The sequence below is a fragment of the Lynx rufus genome, unplaced genomic scaffold (assembly GCF_022079265.1).
Source record: "Lynx rufus isolate CCGP_SWC_20201006 ecotype Redwood Valley unplaced genomic scaffold, mLynRuf1.p SCAF_2, whole genome shotgun sequence".
In the NCBI taxonomy this organism is placed as follows: Eukaryota; Metazoa; Chordata; class Mammalia; order Carnivora; family Felidae; genus Lynx; species Lynx rufus.
The window spans coordinates 171,900,408-171,925,004 of NW_025814834.1; the positions used below are offsets into that span (position 1 = coordinate 171,900,408).

At 37.5% G+C, this 24,597-nt stretch overlaps 1 protein-coding gene across 1 annotated transcript in view; it reads right to left on the reverse strand.

The window, feature by feature from the left end:
• PATJ (PATJ crumbs cell polarity complex component) overlaps positions 1-24,597 on the reverse strand; it is a 368,066-nt gene that overhangs the window by 255,689 nt on the left and 87,780 nt on the right. Inside the window, exon 18 of the mRNA XM_047084721.1 lies at positions 4,554-4,763. Within this exon, the coding sequence (XP_046940677.1) occupies positions 4,554-4,763 (210 nt within the window). The remainder of the gene's footprint in view (positions 1-4,553; positions 4,764-24,597) is intronic.

Sequence of the window (24,597 nt, forward strand, 5' to 3'; positions counted from 1 at the left end):
TTAAGAGTGCACTCACCATGAGAAAAAAAATTAAAAGAAAAAAATGTTTAATGGTTATTTATTTTTGAGAGTGAGAGCATGAGCGGAGGAGGGTCAGAGAGAGGTGGACAGACAAGTGGGTTCTGTGCTGACAGCAGTGAGCCTGACGTGGGGCTCAAAATCACGAACAGTGACATCATGACCTGAGCCAAAGTCGGACGTTCAACCAACTGAGCCACCCAGGTGCCCCTAAAGTGGTAATTTTTTTAAAGAGGGAAAATTCAACAGAGTAACAAACGGAAGTTTCACAAGGTTGTCAGAAGATCAAATTACCAAGTCAGTATCATTACCGCCACTTCAGCAGTAGCTAATTTAATAAAAATGTAATAGAAAACAAGACATCATTCACAAAGGGGGAAAACTCAGTAAATTATCTCAGAATTAAATTTGAAAAACACTGCACAGAACATTTAAGGAGAAAACTGTAAAAGAAGATCTGATTAAATAAAGAAATATACTATGTTTACAGGGGGAAAAAAAGTATTTCTTAAATTAAAAACATCACTTACTACATCACTTACTAGTAAGTAAGGTCCTTATTAAAAAAAGTACCTTAATATTAAGAAATGTATCAGGGGGCACCTGAGTGGCTCAGTCAGTTAAGCTCTGGGTCATAATCTCACGGTTTGCGAGTTCGAGCCCACATCAGGCTCTGTGCTAACAGCTCAGAGCCTGGAGCCTGCTTCAGATTCTGTCTCCCTCTCTCTCTGCCCCTCCCCTGCTTGCGCTCTGTCTCTCTCTCAAAAATAAATGTTAGGGGAGCCTGGGTGGCTCAGTCAGTTAAGCATATGACTTCAGCTCAGGTCATGATCTAACGGTTTGTGGGTTCAAGCCCCACGTTGGGCTCTGTGTTGACACCTCAGAGCCTGGAGCCTGCTTTGGATTCTGTGTCTCCCTCTGTTTCTGCCCTGTCCCTGCTCACGCTCTGTCTTTCTCAAAAATAAATAAACATTAAAAAAAAATTTTGTTTCAATATATGAAATTTATTGTCCTATTGGTTTCCATACAACACCCAGTGCTCATCCCAAAAGGTGCCCTCCTCAATACCCATCCCCCACCCTCCCCTCCCTCCCACCCCCCATCAACCCTCAGTTTGTTCTCAGTTTTTAAGAGTCTCTTATGCTTTGGCTCTCTCTCACTCTAACCTCTTTTTTTTTTTTTTTCCTTCCCCTCCCCCATGGGTTTCTGTTAAGTTTCTCAGGATCCACATAAGAGTGAAACCATATGGTATCTGTCTTTCTCTGTATGGCTTATTTCACTTAGCATCACACTCTCCAGTTCCATCCACGTGGCTACAAAGGGCCATATTTCATTCCTTCTCATTGCCATGTAGTACTCCATTGTGTATATAAACCACAATTTCTTTATCCATTCATCAGTTGATAGATATTTAGGCTCTTTCCATAATTTGGCTATTGTTGAGAGTGCTGCTATAAACATTGGGTTACAAGTGCCCCTATGCATCAGTACTCCTGTATCCCTTGGGTCAATTCCTAGCAGTGCTATTGCTGGGTCATAGGGTAGGTCTATTTTTAATTTTCTGAGGAACCTCCACACTGCTTTCCAGAGTGGCTGCACCAATTTGCATTCCCACCAACAGTGCAAGAGGGTTCCCGTTTCTCCACATCCTCTCCAGCATCTATAGTCTCCTGATTTGTTCATTTTGGCCACTCTGACTGGAGTGAGGTGATATCTGAGTTTGGTTTTGATTTGTTAAAAAAATTTTTTTAAAATAAATAACATTAAAAAAATGAAAAGATAAGCCCCATTCATAGTTAACATGAAAATATATAAATATGTTATATTTGTATAATGTATATCTATATATGACTTAATAAAAAAAAGTCACGTTCTCTTAACTTTTATATATTCATAGTCTTTCTGCCCCAAGCTGACTTTGGGCCACCTTCTTCACACTCTCTACCCCACTTCTGAGGAGGACTGAGTTGAAAGCTCAGTAAACTTTATGTGATCAGGTAAGTGACCACCAAGTGGACAAGAGAGAAAGAGACCTCAGAGAAGATCCACACATCACTATTTACAGCTCGTGAGCAAACAGTTTTGCTAAAAGTGCCCAGATGTTAAAGAAGGAATCAATGGTCGTTCCACTAAGAATTTTTTACCATCCTGAAAGTGACCTTTCTCCTCATCCCTTTTGTGGCTTCCCGCTCCCAGGTATCCTGGAAGACTTCTACTCACCGGGAAAAGCCTACGCAAAGGTCTACCTCACAATTACTACATTCCAAAACCATATCAGAATGTGGCTCTGATATCCTGAAATCTCTGCAGTCCTACCTCTGCCAGGAGCAGCACAGGAATCCACACCCAACTGGTAACTAAGTTCTCTTTTTTATGCTACCTGACACTTCCCTTAAACTGCTTCACAGTAAAGTCACACCGTCCAAGTCCTCTAGGACATAAATAGTTTGGGAATTCCTCTGGCAGCCCAAACAACTAGGCAAATAATCATCAGGTAAAATCTATATGAAATTCCCCCCCACAATGAGAATACCAAGAAGATGAGAGCCCACATAAAAATATCACACTCCTCCCCCCCACCAACTTAATTTGTCCAGAAATCAAACCAGGCATCTCATGGTGTTGGCTACGGCAACAAACAGCAAATATGCAATACAAAGTCGAGAACTTGATTAGCTGTATGCTATACTCCATTTTGAAATATTTAGAGTGCTGGATAGTATAATATACCAGCATCTTTATGGGAAATTCATGAAGGCCATGAGTTTCCCCAGTACATAAATACAGGAATCTATATCTATATATGAACATATCTGTGTCTACCTATACTTATGGACACATGTAGTATGTTAACATACTCATGTAGTATATTGATGTATTTCTTAAAGATATTAGGAGTTCTCTAGGATTGTTCAGTCTTTTCAGAAATGAAAAAATAGGCTCAGGGAAGAAGAGTGGTGTACCTATCATCAAATTCCTAGTATGATGTTTCTCAAAGTGTGAAATTCAGCATCAGAATTACATGGGTAATTCACTGAAAAGGCAGTTCCCTAAATAGCCATCACAATGATTAGATGAAAATCTCTGAGGGTAGGACCTGGAAAACTGCATTTTAACCACCTCCCAGGTGACTAAGTATATTACATATCTTTGAGTTGAAACCCACTAGGCTAACTCATAAGAAAGCTAGAAACAGAGTCCAGGTTTCTTAAAATCCAGTCCTGGCACTCTATGAAGACCATCTGTCTGTTTCAGACAAGCTATGCAAACCAAGGTAGCAACAAGTTAAATATATAGCACTGTGGCTAACAGTGCAGGGTCTGAGGCCACCTTGCTGAGTTTATACTCTTTTACTAGTTACATCACTATGGATAAGATGCTCAATTCTCTGTGTCTTGATAGGCTCATCTCTAATGAGGGTAATAAGAACTACCTCTTCAAGTTGCCAAGAGCATTAAATTAGTTAATGCATATAAAGGGTTTAATATACTGACATATGGCAAGCACTCAATAATATTTTCATAATGCTTGAAAATTATCTTGAAGTATTTTGTTAATTGGGGAACCTCAAAAGCACCCTAACTGTAATGTGGCCCTCAGTCATAAACACTAATCTGACCCCGTACAAAAGATTAAACAGTAAGTGGGGTGCCTGCGTGGCTCAGTTGGTTGAGCATCCAACTTCAGCTCAGGTCATGATCTTGTGGCTTGTGGAGTTCAAGCCCACATCGGGCTCTGTGCTGACAGCTTGGAGCCTGGAGGTTGCTTCAGACTCTGTGTCTCCCTCTCTCTCTACCCCTCCCCCGCTCACACACTGTCTCTGTCTGTCTTTCTCTCAAAATAAAGATAAACATTAAAAAAAGATTAAACAGAAAGGGGTGCCTGGGTGACTCAGTCGGTTAAGCATCCAACTCTTGATCTCAGCTCAAGTCTTGATCTCAGGATCGTGAGTTCAAGCCCCATGTTGGGCTCCATATGCCCGCCACCCAAAAAGAAGATTATGCAGAAAGAGCACTTAAAGATGACTTGGCCACATAGACTTCTAGATCCTAGGGGTTATGAGGCACTTTAATGGGCAGAAAAGTGGATTAAAATCTCAAATCTGTATGTTAAAACGATATAGTTACTTGGATTTCAACTTATCATGACATCTCAACATCATTCCCAAGTGAAAGTTAAAATGCACAGATTTTAATTTATATCATAAGGAATGTGATGAGAACTTACAGATCTGTGCTAAAAGCATGAAGCTAAAAATAATAGTAAACGTGGTAGGAGGACTAGTAACGTTAGCAGCTACTATTTATGTAATGTGCTAAGCACTTAATGAACATAATCTTTAGTCCCCCCAAATCTTACGAGGTAGACGTTATGTTGCTAATTTTTTAAGTCAAGGACATAAGAAATTTGTCCTAGGATACACAGAGAGTAAGCAGTGGAACAGGGATTTGAAAGCAGGTGCATCTGTCTCCAAATCCATGTTCTCAACTATTACACTATTATCACTTCCTATAGTAACACAATTGAACACTCACCACCAAGGGCTTACAGATGCCAAGGCATACAATGCCTGGTGGTACGGCTTTCAACACTTCCACGGCTTCAGCAAGTGTGGTGTTCTCCAAAGAGTATTCGTTGACTGAAACCAGGCGGTCTCCAGGTAAGAGTTCTCCTGCTCTTTCTGCAACACCATCTGCCACCAGGGAACGGATCACAATCACTGATCGTGTGGGATCCAAAGGGTCCTAAAGGATCAAGTAAAGAAGAAACAATGAGTGCATTTCTGAAAATACATGTATTCATGATTCTCATTTGACTATTTACTATAAGTGTCCAGCATTCTGGTGATAGTCTTCCAAATTCTTCTGTTAAAATATCGTTCTATACATCCACACAAATATCAGCTTCTATCAAGGTGGAAACATAATGTTAACAATTTCAGTTACATATCTGAGGGTTCAATACATACAAATTTCTTCTTTAAACTTTTGAAAACTGCTATTTTGTTGCACCACAAGTCTATAGACAGTTGAGTAAGATTCTCTGACATCCTCAAGCGTCCATATTATAGACTAAAGACAAGTCTGCTCTTGGGCAATAAATAGGCTTTAAAAGAAGTGTACTATGGTAAATGATACTTCATTTTTATGTATTGCACCAGTATAAAATCCTCCTGTTAAATCAACGAAGTTCAAAACAGACATGGAATCCATGGAATATCCAACTGCATGACAAAAGTATTTTGAAAATAACATAATTATGGGGTGCCCGGGTGGCTCAGTCAGTTAGTTAGGCATCCGACTTTGGCCCAGGTTATGGTCTCACAGCTTGTGAGTTCGAGCCCCGCATCGGGCTCTGTGCTGACAGCTCAGAACCTGGAGCCTGATTCAGATTCTGTGTCTCCCTCTCTCTCTGCCCCTCCTCTGCGTGTTCCCTGTCTCTCAAAAATAAATAAATGTTAAAAAAAAATTAAAAATAACATAATTATAATTTATAATCTATAACATGATATAGGGACCCCTAGGTGAGAACTATTCTGATATAAGAGAATGAGCGTCACTTTGTCAACAAAACCAAGGTGAAAATCTCTCCCATCTACTGGGAAGGCCCCATTTTTCTTTTTATTAAGCAGCACTAAAGATAATGTTGACATTCAATAAATACATTTGGTTAATAACCAGTTTATAGTCCATTATTTTTTTATTTTATTGGACACTCATATACAGCACTTACTATGTGCCAGGCTCTATTCAAAGTGCTTTACACTAACACTTGTCTCTGTTTTTACAGATGAGGAAACTAAGGCTCAGAAAGTTCAGGAAACTTGCCAAGATTACCCACGTGGTAAGTAGCAGAGCTAGGATTCAAACTCAGCCAGTCTGGCTCCTAGGTTCTTACTCTAGACCATCAGGCTCTGCCACTTGCCCCACTTTAAAATAATGGTACTACAGAGAAAAAATAAATCCCAATCATGACACTATTTTGTTCCTACAGTTTCATAATGCACATACTATTCCATAAAGTCAAGATGTAGTAACATGAGATTCTACTACTGTTGAACCCTTCCCGACAAATACAAGAGAAACTGTCATGTTTTGTGTTAGAATCAGAAGGCTCAGGAATTAGCAAAGTGAGAATTTGCCAAGTTCCAGGCTTTGTCAGTTTGATATGACTGATGGTTCTTTTGAAGTGTTCTGATCCAGTTTTCCATACCTCTGTGCTTTGGACATCAGAGTTCATTTTCAAGTACTATATGGAATTTTAACCAAATATATCATGTTTAAATCAACAAAAGCCACACAGCTAATTCCTTGAAAAATGCCTTCAAACATAACTGTCATTATTCTCCTTAACCTTGCTCTTCTGCTCCAAGGTCAAGATACTCTTGGTAAATTTCTAACATGCCCTGATGTAGAACACCTCATACATAGGAAAAGGACTGAAAGTAAAAATAGTCATGAGTACTCACTAATAAAGTACATAGTGCTAAACTATAATTACACCAATATTTTCAAGTAGAGGGAGCTATTGCATAGGAAGAGAAGAGAAAAAGAACAAAAAAAAAAAAGTACAGTGGTATATCAGCAGGCAATCAGTGCAGATATAAAAGAGCTGTCTGTTTTGTCACCGGCAACCATGAATCACAACACACTTTTCATTCTGAAATATGAAACCATTACATTTTAAGTTTGACACACTAATAAATAAGCTGTACAATTATGTCCTTCATTTAGGATGTCAGTTTATGATGAAAGGCTTTTTTATTAGGGGGGAAGGGAAACTACATAATAGCATATTCCTCTCATGAAATGCCCAGAAAGCAGCTAGCATTACTTCATTTTAATAATTACTAAACTTTCTTAGGGAAAACTGCAACAGTAAAATATACCAAAAGCAAATAAATGATTTCACTAGGTTGGCGTGAGCAATCTCTTTGCAGAGTCATAGAACACCAAATCAGAAAGTACTATTTTTAACCTCAACTGGGTGAACAGGTTTTCAAAATGCAACCAGCTGAAATGATAATCAGAAACATTTGAAAGAAAGATTAACCAGGAAATAATAGAAATAGAATGATTAACACATTTGCCTTATTACAGAAAAGTCGTGGTGAGCATTCATTTATACAAAGCGCAGTCTTCTTTAGACCTCAAGCTAGTATCAGGTATGCTTCCTTACTAAAATTTATTCAGGCTTAGACCTCTAGTTATTCTGAACACTAAGTCCAATCTACCACTGCTTTTCCTGGAGGAGAGAACCCAATGGCAGCGTCTTTGTCATTTAAAAAAAAAAAAAGAAAAGCCATCCATTTCTGAAGATGCCCCATTATGCATAATCACTATTTCATTTTCTGTGATGACTTTTCTAACTGTGTGATTTCCTATGTAGCCGAATGAAGTTGCTTTAATGAGTAACAGTCATTTCCTTTCATGGGGCATCACATGCAGCAGCCGCCCTATGGAAAAACAGCAGCTGCTACTGCCTACTGGGGCGACTGCTGTCCTTGAGGCTTCGCTGCATTAAAAATGCTTAAAAACCAGCCCGATTTAGGCTACTCATCATCAGAAAGGTCTGTTTTCTGAAAAATCTAGCCCACAGTATCATACCCATGTTGTAGCAAACAAAATGTTATAACGGTTGTTTCTAAAGACCTCTACCCAACTTTGAGACCTCGTGTAAATTTTTTTTAAGTTCCCATCAGTTCTTATGACCATTTATCATAATTTTAAAACCTCTGATTCTTCCTATTTTGGTAAATAACACTGCAAGGAACATGGTCTTCCAAAATCAAGACATTGTTTTAGACTAAGCAGTCAATAGAGGGCACTAAAGACCAATCACAGAACACAAGAAACAGCATCTTTTACTATGACAACTACTCTCTTCTGAAGGATTTGGTTCTTCTTTCTTCAAAAGCCTTATATTATTATATACATTATAACAGTATTCCATATGCTTGCTTCAACTTAACCATTTATGAAACTTGTCCCGTACAGCTCTTAAAAATATTAGCAAACTCTGACAATCAGTTAAGGACAGCTAACTTCCCTCAGAATGCCAGACCAAGACAGGAGATCTGACTTGAATTCTTCTCACTATTTAGCAATGAAATCCTGAGAATCCAAATACCCGGTCTCATAAGTGCATACAATCACTGTGCCTGCCTGAAGAAAAGTGCACATAAGAATTTTTGAGGTTTCTTGAAGTGATGCTAACATTTGATGTTACAAACACAGGATGTTTCCATGTTGGGGGAAATCCAAGTTGACAGACTTCTCTCCTCCCATAATCCCTGACTCGAATTACCATTTACCCAAGCACTCACTTAATCCCTCTCCCCTAACCCCTCCACTGAGTTGCTAGCTAAGGCATGTCAATTTGAACTTCTATCTTTTCTACCTGACCCTTTCTCTCCATTTCCACCACAACTAAGTTGGTTCAGCTTCTCATTATTTCTTGCCTCTGCAACTGTTTGTCTCACTGTCTCCACTCTTGCTCCCATCAGTTTATTTTCCACAGAAATAAAAGAATGATCTTTAACAATAAAAATGTGATGAGGGGCGCCTGGGTGGCCCAGTCGATTAGCGTCTGGCTGCGGCTCAGGTCGTGATCTTGCAGTTTGTGAGTTTGAGTCCTGCATGGGGCTGTCTGCTGTCAATGCGGAGCCTGCTCTGGATCCTCTGTCCTCCTCTCTCTGCCCCTCCCTTCCTCACTTGCTCTTGCTCTCTCTCTCCCCCTCAAACATAAATATTTTAAAAAATAAATAAAAATTAAATTTAAAATGTGGTCATAATTTCTTCTCTGTTTGAAACACTTCAGTGACACCCAATTGCCTTCGGACCATATCTTAACTGCTTGTGAGAGCAATTCCTTCAGATGTGCAGAGGAGTCTAGGCTCCTATCGCTCTCCCTACACGTGAGACTGCCCGTTTCCATTTGCTCCGCACATCGTCCCAAAGATACAGAACTACTGAAATCCAGCGACTGTGAAATGCTTTGATGCGTTGTCTGACATCCGACAAACCATTCCATCTGCCAGGAATACTTTCCCTGCTCCACTGCCACTTATCTACCTTTTCACCATCAGAGTCCACTCAAGTGTTTCCACCAATGGGAAGCCTTCCCTGACTTTCTCCTCTTGTGATACCCCTAATTCTAGAAGAGGACTTCCATATAGCATTTGTCATAATATAGTTTTCCTTATTGTCCCATATCTCTTAAAATAAGTTGGGTCTCCTGCTTGTTAGATGTATCCATGGCACCTTGCATTTTCTCTATTATAACACTTCTGGCATTTTTCAGAAATTATTTTAACTGTCTTATCTATTAAAAATAAGCTTCATGAGAGTGAGGGTGTGTTTACTTATTAGCTGCTTTATTTCCAGGACCTACTAAAGTGAATGCCATATGGAAGCTACTGAATAGTAGTTGAAATATTGAATGGCAAACTATTTACCTTCTCTCTCCTCACTGGACTGTTAAGTCAAAGGCAAAGGCCACATCCCGTCATATATGAATAGGAACAACAATGGTTAGCACTTACTGAGTGTTTGCCATGCCAGGAATGTTCTAGGAATCTTACTAGAATTCATTTATTAACCTTCACACCACCATGAGGTAAGTACCATTATTATCCCTACTTTCAGGATGAGAAAACTAAGACAGAGGAAAAGTACCCAAGGCACACAGTTGAGAAATGGCAGAGGCAGAATTTAATCCACCTGGTAAAGTTCCAGGGTTTACACTCTTAGCCACTAAGTGATGCAGCTTCCCTATCTTCAAGTACTTGCCAAACAAATTAGTACTGAAAGAAGGCAAATTGATAGAAGATATATTTATTACCTTGCCAAAGTGTGTAAACTGAGGCCCTTACGTATGACACTTGGCCACTACAGGTTTATATATCAGTACCTAGTTGATGAAGTTAGCACAGAATGTAGAGCTTGGCTGCCATGTACAAATAAAACATGTATTTGTTTGCCAAATTTTAATTTATACCTACTTTCTCAAGAATCCATTCATTTGGTGACCTGAAGACACCTTTACATGAAGGGATACATACATGTGACAATAATTATGCCCAAATGGATAGGATTCCAAGTTTCTACAATGTCTATAAAACGTAGTATATGAATATTTGTGTACCTTCCCACAGATCAAAGAGATCAGAGTTCACATAAGATAAGACAAGGTGCAGGGGCATCACCTGGGGCAGAATGGTGGCTCAGTTGAAATGTAGGCTCTGTGAGAGACGGCTATCAACCTGAAGATGTGGGGAGCTCTAGCCATGAAGCTGTCACATAAGCAAAACTACCAATACAAGCAAGCAGCGACGGCAAGCTCACTGGAAAGGCATGGAGCAGGGAATGTTAGAGAGAAGAAATAAACAAGAAAAGTGGTCACATTTAATAAAATTGGCCAGTGCATCAGTAAGAGGTATTTTTTAAAGAGGAACATGAGACGTATACCCTGGACTATTCTGACATTTAACATGTATATGCTTTGTAGTATTACTCCAATGCAGAAAAATAGATATCAAGGTGTAAACAATGACCTTACTACATGAATTCAAAATAAAGAACAACTTTTTGATTATTTTTTAATTCTATATTTGACACCCTAACTTTTAAAAGCATTAAGGAAATGGAATATGAATTTTTATAGTAGAATGGCATTGAGAAAGAGCATATTTTATTTCAGATAAAAACCTGTGTCTAATAGATCAATGGAACAGGATAGAGAGCCCAGAAATACACCCATGCTTATATGGCCAATTAATCTAGACAAAAGCTGTAAGAATATACAATTGGGAAAAAATAGTCTTTTCAATAAATGGTGCTGGGAAAACTGGACAGTTACATGCTCTATGAAAGGACTGCTTTCTTACACCATACACAAAATAAATTCAAAAGGGATTAAAGATCTAAATGTGAGACCCAAAACTATAAAACTCTTAAAACACAGGCAGTAATCTCTTAAACATCAGTGTTACCAACGTATTTATGGATGTATCTCCTCAGGCAAGAGAAAGCAAAACTAAAAATAAACTATTGGGACTATACCAGAATGAAAAACTTCAGCACAGCAAAAAAATAATCAACAAAACAAAAGGCAACCTAGCAAATGGGAGAAAGTGTTTGCAAATGATATATCTGATAAGGGGTTAATATCCAAAATACGTAACTTACACAACTCAACACCAAAAAGAAACTGACTAAAAAATGGATAGAGGACCTGAACATTTTCCTAAAAAACATATACAGATGGCCAGCAGACACAGGAAAAGATGCTCAATATCACTAATAACTAGGGAAATGAAAATCAAAGCTACAATGAAATATCATCCTACCCTGGTCAGAATGACTAGTATCGAAAAGATGAGAAGCGACAAGTGTTGGCAAGGATGTAGAGAAAAGGAAACCCTCATGCACTGTTGGTGGGAATAGAAATTGGTGCAACCACTGTGGAAAACAGTATGGAGGTTCTTCAAAAAATTAAAAATAAATACCCTAATCCCATTGCCGGGATTTACAACAGCCAACATATGGAAGCAACTCAAGTGTCCATCAATAGATGAATGAATAAAGCAAATGTGGTATATATATACAGTGGAATATTACTCAGCCATTAAACAGAATGAAACCTTGCCATTTTCAACAACATGGATGGCCATTATGCTAAGTGAAATAAGTGAGACACAGAAAGACAGATGCCATATGATTTCACTTATAGGTAGAATCTAAAAAACAAATTAAACAAACAGACTGTCAAATACAGAGAACTTGTGGTTGCCAGATGGGAGGTAGGAAGGAAGATCAGTGAAATAGGTGAAGGGGATTAAGAGGTACAAACTTCCAGTTAGTTATAAAACAAATACGTCACAAAAACAAAAAGTACAGCATAGGGAATATATTCAGTCAGTAATATTGTTGTATGGAGTCAGATGGTGACTACGATTATCATGATGAGCAATAAGTAATGTATAGAATTGGCAAATCACTATATTGTACACCTGAAACTAACATAACACTGTATGTCAACTACACTTCAATAATTTTCAAAATGTGTATAAATTGCTTTACCTTTGATAATTTTGACACTGTTAACTGAGTACAGTATATTAAAATATAAAATTGGCCTATGTAAACTCATGAGAGGAAATATGGTTAAGTCATATAGTCTTAATCCTACATTTAATTACTCTAAGTAGTTTAATTATTAAAGTTCTTTGCTGCTGTACAGCTCACCACACCAAAATAACTGCTCTCCCATATTACCGGAGTCCTTCATCAAAATGAAATGATTAAAAAAAAAAAAAAAGACTAGGAATACAACCTAAACAATTATGAAATAGAAAGTGCTCTACAAATGAACAGATATCCTAATCAATGAATTCAATGTCTTGGTATACATTATCACAGAATTAGGCTATTGAGCCTAACTCCACAAATACTCAGATCAGTGTGAGGAAGTATATTTCAAAGATAATTTTAAAGAATCTACATAATTTCTGGGTAACATGAAGTAGGTAGCTATGAAATATTTGATCAGAGAATTGTTCCAAATCAGTAATGTTCAACTGAGAGAAAACTATAAAAGTAGCAAGCAGCAAATATTTGTTTCTTGAAGAACATACTCTTAAATGTGGCCATTATTATTTGAACTAAAGATTATTAGGGGCGCCTGGGTGGTTTAGTTGGTTAAGCATCCAGCTCTTGATTTCGGCTCAGGTCATGATCTCTCTGTTCACGAGATCGAGCCCCATATTGGGCTCTGCATTGATGGTACAGAACCTGCTAGAGATTCTCTCTTTCTCTGCCCCTCCCCTGCTCACACTTTCTCTTTCAAGATAAATAAAAGAAACATTAAAAAAACATTTTTGCTCTCAAAAGAGCATTAAGTTAAAACGTAAATAAGTAGATTTTCAACAATCTCAAGGAAGTTACTAAAATGGAGAACACTAAAAGAAACCATTAAATTTAAAAGGGAGACCACTAACTTCTCCATCCTGGAGGTAGGCGGAAGAAGCAACTGGTACAAAGAAAGGCAAAGGAAAGTTTATTTTACACACACACACAGGAAAAAAAAAACAGTGATCTGCAGAAGCTCTGAGGTACAGCTGGCATGAATTAAAATTTCCATTGTGAGCAACGTCAATCAGGAAACAGGAATCCAAAGTTGTTTTTTTTTTTTTTTTTTTTTTTTTTTAAGGAGAAAATACACATAGGAGACAAAGACAAGGAAGACAGCTATTCAATCCACTAGTGGTAGGATGGGTGTGGATCAGAGGTCAGGGGACAAGTTTTGAGCCCCAGCTTGGTGCCAGCCTGGCTGTGTATAGTTTCAGAAGTTCATTTCTCTGAGTCAGTTTCTTCAATTGTAAAATGAGAACACTGGATACATGACAGTTAGGATCTGTTTCCCCAACTCCAAAATCCTGTAACTAAATTTGACAGACTATCTTGAGTCAAATTTGTCATTAATTTCTACCAAAACATTCAGAAAACCACTGTAAAAAGTAGGGAATGATGGAAGTTAATTCAAAACACAGCTTCAGTAATGAAAAAGATGTACACTCTGGTCACAAATATGGCATAATTTCAGTTAGTGGGGTCTTTTAAGAACTCATAAAAAGGCCAATGACTACATAAGATCTAACTTCCTGGATATTGTACCATCAAAACGAAACATATGACAAAATGTTTATGGCATGTGCCTTTTTTTTTAATAAGTTGAATCTTAAAACAACTTATGTTTTTCCCTTTGCGATTTTTAGATTGCAACAAAGACATGTCAGGGACTATTACTTGAATTAAAATCACTAACATAGTTCTGGTTTAAGATAGTGGGATGTAATTAATTATACTGAAAGAGCTTCTGATTTGACCAACAAGCTAAGCATTTATTTTTAGGAAAGAGAAATAAATGTATTTATAGTGAATGCAAGGCAATAAATAAATGATTTGATGAATAATGGGCAAGCTACCTTATTAGAATTTAATCCCATTTTTAACTATTTTATAATATAGCCAAGTATTACACTAATCGTACCAATTACCGCAACACCATCGTGTTCAAAGTACCCACAAAATACATTCAGTGCACTCAAGATAGATTAAACTGATATGGTTCCTGGCTTCTTGTGTCTTATTACTTCCTAAATACCATTAGGCATTAAGAATAGATTTTTCCATGCATCATACATAGAACCGAACAGTCCCTGAGCAGCACAGTAAGCACAGCATGTGAGGCAATTAAAAGTGCAATGAAAGAGAACTGGACAGAGAAACTTGCTAAAAATTCAAAATATATTGCAAACAGGAAAAAAAAATACAGAAGCTTGCACATAATTTTATTCTGCATAGCTTGGTACTTCAAGTCTATTTTAAGCCCTATAATAATTTAAATGGTTCAACCAGGAGTCCCATGGAAATTGCTTCTTGAAGACTATTGCTTTCTTTTATCCCCCTCTAGTCTCTGATTAGATATTTTCCTTGGATATTAGATCTGTTGCTTGAAGGTTTCATCTACTGAAAATTTTTTGTCATGCTGTAATTGTTTCCCATTCCCTCCTGGCCCAGGACTTTTGCTGGTTTTAAGGAAAATAAAACAAAATCAACCACACAAATGTTCTTTATCTGTAAGTCCCCTCATTTGTCTGGAAAGTCCACTAGGCAGACAGTAGTACTCAAGTACAGACTCATACCCTCTATTAAAATTACAGTAGCTGAAAAAAAATGCCATTGGTTGAAATGTGAATATACTTCACATTATGGGACTGCACACTTAAAAATGGTTAAGATGGTAAATTTTATGATATGTGCATTTTACAAACAATTTTCTAAGTAGAAAATGAATTTATAAATAAATATTGCAATATCATCCAAGGAAAAAACTACAGAAATTGAAAGCTACTATGATGCAGGGCAAGTATAGACACATAAAATTTGTAAAAGCTTTTCTAATGTTAATTTTGGAATTTATTTTCATTTTCCATACAAATCATTCTCAGCCTAAGCATTTAGAAATACTAGCTGAGACTTGGGTTTCTCGTCTGTAACTGGGAAGAACAACAGTACAGATTTCATAGAGTTGTGCAAAGCATTAAATGACATAGGTCACATAAGGGGCTTTATAAGTCCACAGCAAGCACTTCATAAGGGCTAATCCTATTCTATGGTTATCACTGTGAAGATGATGATGGAGAAGTCAGTAGGAAATAGGAGATTGAGGAGTTAACAATTACCACTGAGTTTACAGTCTTCTAAATTCAACTGAGCATGTGTGATTTAAACCAACAGTTCTATCAACTACTGAACTATTTGTGATATGATGCTTATGTGGTAACACACGGAAATAAAGAGCTGACCCTACACTCTCCAGGTTACGAAGATCTCTGCATCAGAAGAGAAGCTCAGAGCAGCACGGCATCCTCAGCCCTCCTTCTCTCTTGAAGCAGACACTGAAAGACAGGAGCTGTCTCCAGGCTGGGAGGTATGCTGACAAGCATAGCCATAGCAAGGACACAGGATGCCATTCACTCTTGAGTAAAAATTCTGTGATTTTTTTTTTTTTAATCCTTGAAAGGGCAACCAATACTCTGTAGTATGTAGCATGCAACGTGCAGAATAAAACTTTGCCAACTCTGAAACTGTTCAGGAAAAAAGGCCACAGAGTCCTGCTGGAAAATCTAGGATGCAACACACATAGTTTGCACTCTCTGGTAGTAAGAAAGCCGCCAGGTCTCTCAAAAGCACAGGCCAAGTGGGAAGAGTAGAGGCGAGGGACCGCAAGATTCAGAAATGATCTCAAGTAAACCTTTTGGAATTGTAGTTAAGTATTTTTCTCTGGAAAGACAACTGGAAATTTTTTTGTCTTTTATCATTGTGTTAAGCCACAGTCATGAAGAATCAATGTTGTTCCTATCACACTACTAGAGCACAGACTTAGGAGCCCAACTCCACCCACTAATTGGTGATCTTGAGCAAATTCCTTAACCTCTTGCCATTTTCCTAAGTCATAAAATGAAGATGATTACAGGACCTACCTCATGGGGTGGTAGGGATGATTAAATCAGTTTATGTGTATATCGAGGCCTTAATGTGCAACACAGAGTAAGCAGTACATAATTCATAATTACTATTTTTACCATGTGAAATGTGAGTCCTGTTTTTCATATAAAATATGAGAACACAAAGTTTCTCAAAGGATTTTTCATTAAAAGGAATAAAACTCACAAATTTAGATACATAGTTAACAGATACTAAAGAAAAAAAGACTTGATATAAGGGCCAAGTAATCAATTCTAGGACAGGAAATTCCTGTGCCTGGAGTGCCCACTACCTGTTTGTCTACAAGGCATACCTCAGTTCCCTGTGAGGCCCCTCTGAATCCTAAGAAACAATCATCACAGAGTCTCAGTCTTACTTCCAGCACCACTAAAACCATAATGTATTGTACAGAGTTGTTCTCAAGTCTGTTCCCTTTATTATATTTAACATATGTTTATTTATCCACTGACTCTCTACTCCCGATTGAATTTAAATTCCATGAGGACACAGAGTCTATGATTTACTTTGTTCACTACTATCTTCTTCCTGTCTAGAACAGTGCCTGCCATAGAAGATACTCAGTATATATTTGTTAAAGTTCTTTAATATCTCTTTTCATCTTTATATGCCCCATACTAGGTCATACTAAATGGACACTTTTTTTAAATGTTTATTTATTTTTGAAAGAAAGAGAGTGAGCACGCATGTGAGAGCGGGGAAGGGACAGAGAGAGGGAGACAGAGGATCTGAAGCAGGCTCTGCGCTCATAGCAGATTCTGACATGGGGCTCGCGGGGCTTGAACTCACGAGCAGTGAGATCATGACCTGAGCCAAAGTCAGCCTCTTAACCAACTGGGCCACTCGGGTGCCCCTGAACAATAATTTTTTTTTTTGAGGGAGACAATGAGTAACAGGTATAGTCACTGTGTGCTCAGATTCTATGTTTTAGAGTCGTCATCATTTTTCAGTAACTGGTAACATATTATTTTATGCCTAGAAAGTGTGGGCATTTATATGCATCTTTTATTTAATATTTATAACTTTATAAGGCAAATACGATTTCTATCTTAGAGATTATTATTTTAGTAAACTGAGAATAAGGAAGACTAACAAGCCTGTCCAAAGTCCTAGGGAGTCACAGCCAGAATGAAAATCCTGGTCCTGACTCCTAAGCTAGTGCTGTTAACCATCCTGTGTGTTCACAGTGGCATACGGGTGAATGTAACATCTGACTAAAGTAAAATAGGAAGGGAACAGCTGAAAGGGAAACCTGAGCCCTAGAACATGGTATGTAAAGATCAGGCAGCCAATCCCCTTTCATGCATCATTAACAAATTAGGCCTTTGGTACCAGAAGGAGGCAGCACACTTCCCAGCCCTCACTGGGAATAGCATGGCTTCTCTGGATCACTGCCTGGCTCCAAATGACACCCACACACAGGGCAGAGCAGTACAAATCACCATGCCTTGGGAAAACAGATTCTCAATACCTGTTGGTGTTTTTGATTCACTCTTTCTGCCATACTCTAGGAAGGGCTATGACGGTCATCTACTGCCATGACTCTCGAGGCTGACATCACAACCAAGTGAGGACTTCTACAAGACACCCACACGCAGAGGTAGGGGAAGACGGGGCATGAAATAGCTCTGAAGAACGAATTTCTTCTTTAGACCAACATTGTTTCTTGAGTTATTACTCTGTTTTTAATTACATGGGAAACAGATACATAGCTACACTGATATCCACTAACTTCCTGGAATATGTTCAGCATTTCACAAGATAGATGTAATTACCAGGTTTTGCAGTAAATCAGCTCTCTGTGGTTGTTTCGTAAACACTAATATTTACAGTTTGGCTATTTGTGAAATACTCATGAAAGGTAATATGACAAATATACCATTTACAGGATCTCCTCCTCCTCAGCATTGCCTTCTAGTACAAAGCAGAAACATTTGTTAAAAGGGGAGCCACCCTATTAGAAAGCACCAACCAGCTGACCAGCATTTGCTCCCTGCCCTCTATCCCTCTATTCTCTCTCCCCACCATTAGACACAATGGGATTTTTTTTTTTTTTTTTTTTTTTTTTTTTGCCAAATTCGTATTCCAGAGGAGCCATGAAATTCCCGTAAAGTTCAACATCAGGCCTGACTTAAGATCTTTGGGGCCTCCTGCTAACTTCATCCCCCTGCAGCTGCCTCGCTAAGGCAAGCTTTTGATCTGTACTATCTGGATTTCAAGCTGATATACACACAGCCTCTTTGATCTCTTATTAAGTGGCTTCTGGTCTCCTGATGCCTTTAGTCTTGCTGAACTGTGGTTTTTGGAAGTCAGTCATCATCCTGAGCACAGTACAAACTCCACACACCAGGAGTGGGCTCCCTTCATTCACCCACTTCGCAGGCTTGAAAAGCAATCTTTAAGCCATGAGAGAATTTCCCCACTAGCCACAATCAATCCACTCCATGAACACACTACTAAGAATTATTTTTCAAATGAAGCAGCTTAAAATGATTTAAAGGATACAGAACTTTCCCATAGAGGGAAAGGGAGCAAATCCTCTGTGAAAAGAAATCTTCACCCCAGTTGGCACTGAAGCTTACAGTACTTTGATGTTAATAAAAATAAATGTGGACAAGAATCAGGGATGAGCACAGAATAGCCTTTATCAGTCCCAAGTTCCATTAAGCAAAAGTGACCTTTAAATGCAGATGTGTGGTTTGTTCAACAGCAAGCTATAGGAGGATATATTTATGAGAACATGTATATGACCATTAGTAGCAGATTGATGGCATTTTTCTTAGTCTTACTGTCTTAATCCTACCTGGGTGAAGTAAACCCAAAGAACTCCTTTAAAAAAAAAAAGACATAAGCAACAAAAGAAAAAATCAACAAGATATTGGTGTCCATGTTATGAGATCCCTTGAGCATGAAAGTGTAGCTATATAGTATATCCTCCGTGTCTTAGATTCTGGAATTAGTGTAGGTTTGTAATTGGCTTTTTAATATTACTAACATAGGCTGTATTATATGTTAAAATTATGTTGATACCTATCTAATTCTATATCTTAAAGTCTATGAACTAATCGCCTAATAAGAACACAAAGATACTGGTCTTCCACAAGTTAGTGAACACTATGTATTCTTAACAGCATTCACCTAAAATAGCAAAAATTAAAATCCTTAATTGCTTCTCTTTATAAACTCAAGTTTTCTCATAAACAAGATTAAAACTGATAGAAGAAATAGGAACAGACTTTTGGGCACTAGCAGCATTGTATGAATATAAACCATTTATGCCCTTAGCTTCAAAAATCAATAAATTAATTACTGCCGGGATGCCTGGATGGCTCAGTCAGTTAAGCGTCTGACCGGAGCTCATGTCATGATCTCACAGTTTGTGAGTTCGAGCCCCAGGTCAGGCTCCATGCTAACAGCTCAGAGCCTGAAGCCTACTTTGGATTCTGTGTGTGTGTGTGTGTGTGTGTGTGTGTGTGTGTGTGTGTCTCTCTCTCTCTCTCTCTCTCTCTCTCTTTCTGCCCCTCTCCCACTCACGTTCTGTTTCTCTCTCAAAAATAAATAAACATTAAAATTTTTAAAGTAAATACAACAATTACTGCCAATATAAAGTCGAAACAAAATGAATAGTTATACGTTGCTATCACTTATTTTTTTTTTTTTTTTTTAAATTTTTTTTTTTCAACGTTTATTTATTTTGGGGACAGAGAGAGACAGAGCATGAACGGGGGAGGGGCAGAGAGAGAGGGAGACACAGAATCGGAAACAGGCTCCAGGCTCTGAGCCATCAGCCCAGAGCCCGACGCGGGGCTCGAACTCACGGACCGCGAGATCGTGACCTGGCTGAAGTCGGACGCTCAACCGACTGCGCCACCCAGGCGCCCCGCTATCACTTATTAATCTGTCCATAGCATGGAAAATCATTAGCAAATTCATGAATTAGGCACCTGCTTTGTTTTCCAGAGAATTATCTAATTAATGAAACGACACTACATAAGAAGGCATCAATTTTAAGTAGTCTAAATACATAGGAGTCTCACAAATGGTTATATGCAAGCAATTTAGTAAAAATGTACCAAAATTTAAAAGATATGTGCTCTTTTGATGAGCAATTCTAGGAATTCATCCTAAGAATCATCCCCACCTTTTTACAAAAGAGTATGACAAGGATATCCACTATAGCTACATTTGAAATGCCCACTAAATAGGTACAGGAGATTGGTTAAATAAATTACTATACATCAACAATAATATACTATGCGGTTATTAAAAAGAATTACATAGATCTATAAATACCAAAATGAAAGAACATATAACTGAGATAAAACGCAATGTGTTTAAAGTATGTTTGACATACTCCATTTATATGTAAAAAAATTTTTTTTAAACTACTACTTTTATTACTTTGTATGTATAATATATCTCTGAAAGGATAGACAAGAAAAACAGGAGTTTTTATCTAGGAGAAGTGAAGGGACTATGGTCAGAGGTAGATTTACTTTTCACAGGATACCTTTATGTACTTTGAATTTTTATGCCATATGTATGTATTACTTATTTTAAAAACATTCCTTAAGTTCAGAGGAAGTCATTCTGTTGCACATATAAGAAAAAAGCCAATTTAGGGGCACCTGGGTGGTGCAGTCAATGGAGTGTTCAACTTTGGCCCAGGTCATGATCTCACGATAAGTTCGAGCCCTGCGTCAGGCTCTGTGCTGACAGCTCAGAGCCTGGAGCCTACTTAGGATTCTGTGTCTCCTTTCTCTCCCCCTCCCCTTCTCACATTCGGTCTCTCTTTCAAAAATAAATAATAAACATTAAAAAAATTAGAATAAAGCCAATTTAGTGACAAATACATGAAATTTACACAATCTCTTCCTATAACTTTTTAAATCTTTTAAAGAGAATTCATCTAATGGAGTTAGGAAAAAGGCAAACACTACATACTAAGTTTTTCTAACAAACACTAAGCCATACCATATCCAAGACTCAGCAATACTATAGTCATTCATATTCATACTCTTTGGGCTTTATAACCCATTTCTTCTGTTAAGAAAAATTAATCTTTTTTTTATACAGAGGAATATTTTCACTATTATTTTTAACGAATCATCATTCGTCTTTGGTCTTTCAAACAACTTTTTAAAATATCGCTAACAGTATTTATGTGTGAATCACCTCTCAATGGCTGTGCTATTATGCTTTCTTTTTTTATCTATCTTAGAGTCTGAGATAAACCCAAAGTCTTTTAAAAATATCGGCTTTGGCAAAAATTGAGTCTGTCCATATCAGGAGGGGAGAGACACGAGGACTGGGATGTGGGAGGAAGGAGAATTATTGGTTAATAAATTTTACCTTCTAAATCACTGAAATTCAAAAGTACTAAGAATGGCAATATCATGGCTAATGTTCAAAAATTGGCTAATGTCAAACATTTCCAGTGAATTATAATCATGAGGGGTTATTCGAAGTTCAACATAAATCAAAACACCAGAAAATATCCACTTGCCGTCTTTAATACGTAAGGTCAACCTAAGGTGAAATCCACACAATTCTAAATTTATTTCAAGATTTTTGGTAGAAATTAAAAATTACAGACTCAGACTACCTAATAATTGCTTCATTATTGAACACTAGCCCACAACAAATTAGTAGCACTAATTTAGGATACTTAAATTTGTAATTATTTTCATTGGAAACAATAAACACTAGCTCTTAGAAAATGTGTATGAGGACACTATATTAATTTTTAATACTTACTAAACTTACAGATAAGCATTAAAAATGAGAATACTATCTAGCAACTTATCTTTAAGATATGAAATTTTTTTGCAAGCTGGAAAAACAGGAAGATCTGCTGTAATAAATTTAGTACAAAGATCTCCTGTAATAAAATGCATGCATCATGAAAGAAGCAGCATAATACGGTAGCTAAAAGCATAGATTCTGGGAGCCAACTGCTTGAGTTCAAATTCTAGTTCTGCCACATACTAGCTGTGTGAACTTGGACTAGTTATGTAACCTCTCTGTGCCTCAGGTTCCTCACTTCAAAAATGAGGATAATAGCACCTACTCTTGGGGCACCTTGGTGGCTCAGTCAGTTGAGCGTCCAACTTCGGCTCAGGTCACGATCTCATGGTTCATGAGTTCGAGCCCTGTGTCGGGCTCTGTACTGACAGCTCAGAACCTGGAGCCTGCTTCAGATTCTGTGTCTCCTTCCCTCTCTGCCCCTCCCCTGCTCAGCTCTCTCTCTCTCTCTCAAAAATAAATAAACATTAAAAACAAAAAAGTCATGGGACATCTGGATGGCTCAGTTGGTTAGGCGTCTGCCTTCAGTTCAGGTCATGATCTCATGGTTCGTGGGTTTGAGACCAGCATTGGGCTCTGTGCTGACAGCTCAAACTCTGGAGCCTGCTTCAGATTCAGTCTCCCTCTCTCTTCACCTCCGCTACTCACGCTCCGTCTCTTTCTCTCTCTCAAAATTAAATAAAACATTAAAAAAATAAATAATAATAGCACCTAGTCCATAAGGTTCTTGCAAGGAATACGTACGTAAAACAATCAGAACAATGCCCAGCAAACAGTAAACACTCAGTAAACGTTAGCGATTATTACTGGATTTGTATTAGTTTTAGTTGTATTAATATTAGGATTAGTATGAGTATTAGTACTATTCCAAGGAATAAAGGCATTACGCAACTGAGACAAAGATAACTCGAGCGCAATATGTAAACCACATCTAGAAACTGGCAAGAAATTATACCATAAAAAATTATAAAAAATTTCTGAAGTTTTATGTTGCTTAGAAACAGATTATACAGTTAAGCCATTATATTCATGTTCTTGATAAATTAGGCACATCACTGTTTTCCATGGCACTATCTTACATGATATGATATTATAGTGACAAATGACCCTTCTAACATGGTACACATATAGGACAGGATTTTAACTAGCCACTACATGGAGTAGTGCCTAGAAATATTTGAAACTAATAAATATTCTACCTCCATTCAAATCCCAGCCAATAAAGCTAGTATCATTTTATCTTAAAATCTAATGAGGAGGCTTACCACCTGAATCACATTTACGATGTCTTCCCTGTCACTATCTCCTTTTGCTTTGTCCCAATCTGTTTTAAACGCCTTTCATGAAAATGTATTTCCACTTTGCATTTCCAGACTTTCACCTATCCAGGAAGCCACCCCACAGTTCCATGGCCAATTCAGCATCCTTTATCTGCTCGCTCATCTTTTCCTAAGGTTCAGTTCAATTTATGTAAAAAGCAAATTGCTGGCCAATAATCCACAATTGGATAATTCACATATGGTTTATCAAGAGTTGGCTGCATTTTAGAATTAATTTTACAATTAAATTTAGACTTCACTAAACAAAGGCATGTACTTATTAATTTTCCTAAATAGATGGCTTAAAATTGACAGGGTACAAATATATTGTAGTACGGCTATATATTAAAGGACAATATCAAGACTTCTGTAGTTTATTTTCTAAGTTGGATGATTATCGATATTCATATACCCATCGTAATGTCAACATTTCCCACTTCTTTACACATTAATTTACTTAATCCACACCAATCCTTTGAGCTAGACATAAACCCATTTTATAGATGAAGAAATTGCATAAGTACCAGTACAACAGATGCTGTATATCATTTAGTCAGGTTCTTGAGAAAGTTCTTACTATTCTAGAGTAAAACTGGTGAGAAATTACTATTGCAAAGTAAATTTTCAATCTCTTCAATACTGCTAATGCAGTCCTTTACCACCGGGAAGCTCTCCCACTGTCCTAAAACTTTCCTCCGGTGGCCAAAATGTTTCTACGGTATTCTTATTCTAAATGTACTAAGAGGGGGAATGGGATGGGGGTGGGTTTGCATTGGTCCTATTCAGCTACCTAATAAATTCATACAGGGTATATTAAATACAATAATAGCCAGGAACACGGCCTTTCATGACTTTTGCTACACCTTCACCTGGCCTTGCAAAAAATGTTTGAACTTTAGAATTTATTACCTAATTACAACAAGAGACAATATAACCAATTAATTAACTTGCCCCAAACCAAATTTTAAATTGTGTTTATGTGTCATCTAAATGTCATAGTGTTTAATAGTTCTACATACCACTGACAAATGGTGAAAACGTGCCAAATACAGCTGTAAGTAAATGGACTTAAGAAAAAAGTTCAGTTCAAGATTGAATGTTTTTTCTCCCAAGGGTTAGCTACAGAAGTAAATAAGCTGAGCACTTTAATATGAATCAAAGTAGCATTTCAAAAATGAAATATTTTTCCATCAGTTCTCTGAGAAGCACAAAGGCAAAAGGAGTATCTAAATCTTCTTTTGCAGCAAAATTACTTTATATAATTTGTGCAGAAATGTCTGTATACATAATGATGATTATGAGGAAGATGGGGAAAAAACCTAGAATTTTATTTTATTTTTTAAGTTTATTTTGAGAGAGACAGAGAGAGAGAGAGAGAGAGAATA